The sequence below is a fragment of the Aptenodytes forsteri genome, unplaced genomic scaffold (assembly GCF_000699145.1).
Source record: "Aptenodytes forsteri isolate BGI_AS27 unplaced genomic scaffold, ASM69914v1 Scaffold66, whole genome shotgun sequence".
NCBI lineage: Eukaryota > Metazoa > Chordata > Aves > Sphenisciformes > Spheniscidae > Aptenodytes > Aptenodytes forsteri.
The window spans coordinates 1,557,104-1,562,440 of record NW_008795131.1 but is presented as its reverse complement, the minus strand read 5'-3'; the positions used below and the strand labels follow the sequence as shown (position 1 = coordinate 1,562,440).

The 5,337-nt window shown below is 42.3% G+C and overlaps 1 protein-coding gene across 2 annotated transcripts in view; it reads right to left on the bottom strand.

Annotated features, from left to right (window-relative positions):
* Positions 1 to 4,280: 4,280 nt before the first annotated feature.
* UBB (ubiquitin B) overlaps positions 4,281 to 5,337 on the bottom strand; it is a 1,803-nt gene continuing 746 nt past the window's right edge. For both annotated transcript variants that reach the window (XM_009278179.2, XM_009278178.2), the window contains exon 2: positions 4,281 to 5,067. In XM_009278179.2, coding sequence (XP_009276454.1) covers positions 4,600 to 5,061 — 462 coding nt within the window. In that variant the 5' untranslated portion in view covers positions 5,062 to 5,067 and the 3' untranslated portion in view covers positions 4,281 to 4,599. The remainder of the gene's footprint in view (positions 5,068 to 5,337) is intronic.

Sequence of the window (5,337 nt, the reverse complement as noted above, 5' to 3'; positions counted from 1 at the left end):
TTACTATCATGTTTTCTGTATGCTGTAAATAGAAGATCAAAGCCACTTACATGTGTCTGTAATTTAATTACAGCATTGATCTGTAGTCACTTTAAGGGGAAGCAGCTCAAAAATCGTCTTCACAGGAGGAGGGAAGCCTGTAATAACAGCGTGCAAGGGTAACTCTCAACATTTTCTCCAGAACAACAGGTAGGCCAGTGCTTCATTCAAACCTCACGAAGGCCACACAGCTAAAAGAGAAAACTGTTTCTTTTAAAGGTGTACTTTCACACTTGGAAAAATATCAAGTATTTTTGCAAGGCCAGACTTTTTTTTCATGCAACTTAATGTAAAACCCACAATGAAGGGATGAATTTTAGCAGCTCCATTTGTTATAGTTACACAGATGGGATCCTACACCTCTAGAGACGCCAGCCAGTGCCCAATCTAAAATCCAAATATTCTTAAATGTAATTCTTTGCCAGAACTTGTCTGATAGCCCTGGGGACTCAATTAATTTACATGACAGTATTTCTGTAACTACTAGACTTACATCATAACATTTAAAGGCTCCTATCTATACACTTCTCAGGCCTTTGAAGGAACCATCCACTTCTCTTATTCCTTAAATGGAAGTATCTTTGTACTTGATGTATCCCTTTCTGTAGGATTACAGCCTGAAGGAATGCTCCACTGACAATCAAATAGCAGCAAAATATGAAATCCAACGGTAATGTTAAATAACACTTTTGTGGAGAAACAGTGACATCCAGTGGCCGTTAAGTAAACCTGAATTCCGGCTGCTTATGAAAACGGCCTCTATAGGAAATTCTTCAAAAATAGCAAAAAAGAGTTGCAAGCATACACTTGTGAGAATTATAGTCATTCACTTACTGTTTGTATCAAATAGTTAACAGAAACGTGTCTAACTTAAAAACTCAAGTTCCAAATAAGGCTGTTTTTAATGATGCAGCAATGTTCCGTAAATATAAAATTGTGCAGCCAAGGATCTTTGAACGCAGCTACTATGCAATGCCTTTGGAACTGCAGACAAGACTGCAAAATTAATGAGGTATTCCCGATGTTTCTCTGCCTCAACTCTCACTTTCCCTATATGATTTTGTTTTGGGGCAGTTGCTACCACAGCAAAACACTGAACGTATCCAAAATCCAGTGTAACAGGGTTATCTCATTTGTCTTCTTAAAACAGATAGAAGTATTTTTTTTTAAAAGCACAAAAGACAAAAACCCTGAAATCTTGGAATTTTCATTTTTTTTTAAAGAGAGAAGAAACTAGACATTAACTGAAGCTATAAGAAAAAACAAAGCTCAGGTTGCAGCAGGATTAAAAGATATCAGAATCTGTTGTCTATACAGGACCATTAGGATTATTCCATTTTAATAGCATATAGATTGTGGCTAAAGCCTATTAAATTCTTATTTTAGTTATGAATAGTTGGCTCTAAGCAGATTGAATCGAGTTACCACTACATTGTAAAGAAAACAAATGTTGTACCTCTACAACATCCATCATTCATATTGCCTGATACCTCTTACTTTGTCTTTTGTTCATAACTTCTTCAGTATAAACAATGCATGTTATGCAAACTCTTATTTACATTTCCTTGTAATTTATATACATTTCCCTAATTCACATCATTTTAGGTAAACTGCAAAGATTTCTCTTTATTAATGAAGAAATCCCTTGCAATCATCTCTTCCAGCTAGTGACTGCCACCTCTCCCTTAGCTGGGGGATCAGAAGCCTCGATAACACAGCTCCTACCAGAGAAGCAGAAGTCCAGCGCAAGCACCCCAGCGTCCTCGCAGTGAGCCATCTGAGAGTCCAGCTCCACACGTCGCCCGGGGTAGTGCTGCAACACGACAGCATCCGGGGATTTCACTCCTTGTACTTTGGCTTTCAGGATATGTTCTGTGCCATTTCTAGTAAGTCAGTTGATTTTCAACATAAGCCTCACCTAAGGAAATCTTCCCACAGCGCTGGGGAAAACAGCACACGGACACATTCAATTTCACACAATCGGCTCAGGCTGCCTAAACCAGGCCTGAGCTGCTCCCCAGAGTCACAAAATGCCTGAACATTCCCCCCCTCTTCCCACTCCTTATTACCTCAGGTGCAACACCAGGCTGAAGCAGGCTCCATGCATGGCTCCGCTTACGAACCATCCACAAACAGGACCACCAGAAGTACCAGCAGAGGCAATGGTTCAACATAGGTTTGGCTTGGGCTGAATAAAGCTAGAGCAAGCACACACCGGGAAGCTGGTGCAGACCCACTCAGACAGCTACACCTCACGTGCCCAGGGTCCCTGCTCTTGCAGGGCAGACCAAACCCCAAAGATAGCTCTGCACAAAGCCAGCCTAACATCTGAGTTCCACACCATATTTGAGCAACGCTTCTGCAACAGTTCTCATTCAGTAACTGACTCTGGAGAAAGGCTACCTGCCATTTACAGCCTTGTCTCTAAACCAAAGCAAACTGCACCTGCAGCCTGCATTATCTGACCAGTGTCTCTAACTGTTACCATACAGCATAACTTAATTATTAGCAGAACTTGAGAAAGGACATCTCTCAATCATGAGCCAGGGAAGATAAAGCAGCTGGTTTTACCATGGAGCAAATCAGCAGCAGAAAAAGATTAAGGAATGTAAAGTTATTCAGTGCCATATCTCCTCTGGACTACTATGAATTGCATGGGGAGTTTATACGCTACTGAGCAGACAGCAGGCTGTGAGACACCCAGTCAGAAGTGACAGAATCGGAGAATGGTTGAGGTTGGGAGGAACCTCTGGAGGTCATCTCGTCCAGCCCTCCTACTCAACCAGGGCCACCTAGAGTGGTCACCCAGAAGCACGTCCAGATGGCTTTTGAGTATCTCCAAGGAAGGAGTCTCTACAACCTCTTGGGGCAACCAGCCTAGGAGGCTAAACTGGAAAAAGCAAAACCTGGCTAAGTGGCTAAACTGCAAAAATCAAGGAAAGGCAAAAGCAGCAATTGCAGGAAACCTTGAGTAATCTCAGGAAAGTATCTTATGGTAGAAACAGCAATCGTTCACCAAACTTTATATTTCTGCTAGCACAGCTATGTATAGTAGACAGGGAAGCAAGCCCTGCTGCTGGAAGAAAAAAAAAAAGAAACCTTCATGGTTATAACCATGAAAACCACACTGAACTTAGCTACAGTGTGCAGTTTTCTATGAAAACAGTAGTGCAACACTCTGGCCATGATTGCATGCCAATCCATGCTAAGAATGCACTGCTAATACAAGTGCATTACTTACCACAGACACTCGGTAATGATAAATTGAAAGCTGAAACTCAAGAGGAACAAACTTTCACAGCAACACTACAGTGGTCAAAAAAAAAGTCAATCAAGGTGGTGCGTAAGACAGGATTATCAGTAAAAAGTGAAGTGCACGAGCATATGTGCATGCACTGTGCATACAGCATATGGATGCCAAGACTCCCATTTCAAGTTAAGCAGCTGTCAAAATTCAACAGATGAAGACATTGACAGCTACGATCCTTACAACCCATTAGGTTTCTGTGAAAGGGCATATGGATGATTACATCCACCTTTTAAGACCCATCACTACACAGTTAAACCAAACCCTTCTAACCTCCGCTGTAAGCCTCCTAACGCCTGTTTGGGCAAGTTTCCTTAACTCACCCCATAAAAAAAAGACAACCCAGACTTTAGTGGAAACTCCCTAGCTTTTGCCATTAAATGACTGTGTAAAACTTTTACTTAAACCAGGAAATTGCTATACTGCTCCATCATGTATTGCTATTCAGTATTTAATTTTCACTAGAGCCAATGTATTAAGACAGCCCCCACACCAAGCAGTAATTACCCCTGCAATTAGTCCTTCTCCAGATGATGTGTTCCTGTAGTTCAGCCAACCAGAGAAAAAACACCCCACATCCACCTTTGTAAAATTTACTTTGAACAGGCTGCCACTGGAAGAAACAGTAGTTTTCCCACTCAAAAAAAAATACAGAACTACTCACATTTGCTCACATAGCCCCCCCCCAGAGCATACTGAGGCTCAAGTCACTTCATGGCAGTGCTATGCAATGAAACTGTCCACACTCCTCTCAAGGCTGGTAGAGTCAATTTAAAGACACTGCAAGTTTACAAATTGCAGCAAAACCCACCCCACTGACAGTCCTACCACCTTTATTTGGTTTCCAGCATTCTGGGGTCTTTAGCAGAAGATATTACCCTTCCTGGAAATAAAAGTTGTGTTAAACTCTAGGAAGAAAAAGTAACATGGTATTAGTGCTTAAATTAAGACTTTAATCCAGATCCGTTTCATCCACAAGGTCCTCATTATACATGCAAAGAGGCTTAAACTGCCAAGGAACAAAGCCGAAGTAAGCATGTCACTTAAATACACCAGTTTTACTAGCTTGAACTGAGACAGACTACAAATTGTAATGTGCAACAGAAAACTTTATTAGCATTTCAGACAGTTGTTCAGCAGTTACTTAAGCTTGCATAAACCTTGCATTTAACTTAATATTAAGACATTAAAGAACTACAGTGCAAACACAAGTGCTATTGGCAATCTTGCCGTCAAGCAAGATGCACAATAACTTAACAGCCACCCCTCAGGCGCAGCACAAGATGCAGGGTGGACTCCTTCTGGATGTTGTAGTCAGACAGGGTGCGCCCGTCTTCCAGCTGCTTGCCAGCAAAGATCAGCCTCTGCTGATCTGGGGGAATGCCTTCCTTGTCCTGGATCTTGGCCTTCACATTCTCAATGGTGTCACTGGGCTCAACCTCAAGGGTGATGGTCTTGCCAGTCAGGGTCTTCACAAAGATCTGCATGCCACCCCTCAGGCGCAGCACAAGATGCAGGGTGGACTCCTTCTGGATGTTGTAGTCAGACAGGGTGCGCCCATCTTCCAGCTGCTTGCCAGCAAAGATCAGCCTCTGCTGATCAGGGGGAATGCCTTCCTTGTCTTGGATCTTGGCCTTCACATTCTCAATGGTGTCACTAGGCTCAACCTCGAGGGTGATAGTCTTGCCAGTCAGGGTCTTCACAAAGATCTGCATGTTGAACTGCAAAATATACAGAAGGTTCAGCTTCAGCTACTTAGTAAAGCACAGTCCTTAATGATTTCCGATTAGCAGGACTACTGTTGCTATTTCACACTGTATAAATACCAGTTGGGATTTTTGTTTTGCAGGTTTTATTAGCGTTTCCTACAATCATTCTCCAACACTTTACTCTTGACTAATTAAGCCTCTTTAAGACTGGGTAGCTATGTTCCCGTAACAGATTCCTTACATTGCCTCTCATCAGTCTCTTCTAGACCCCCCCTTGCCCCC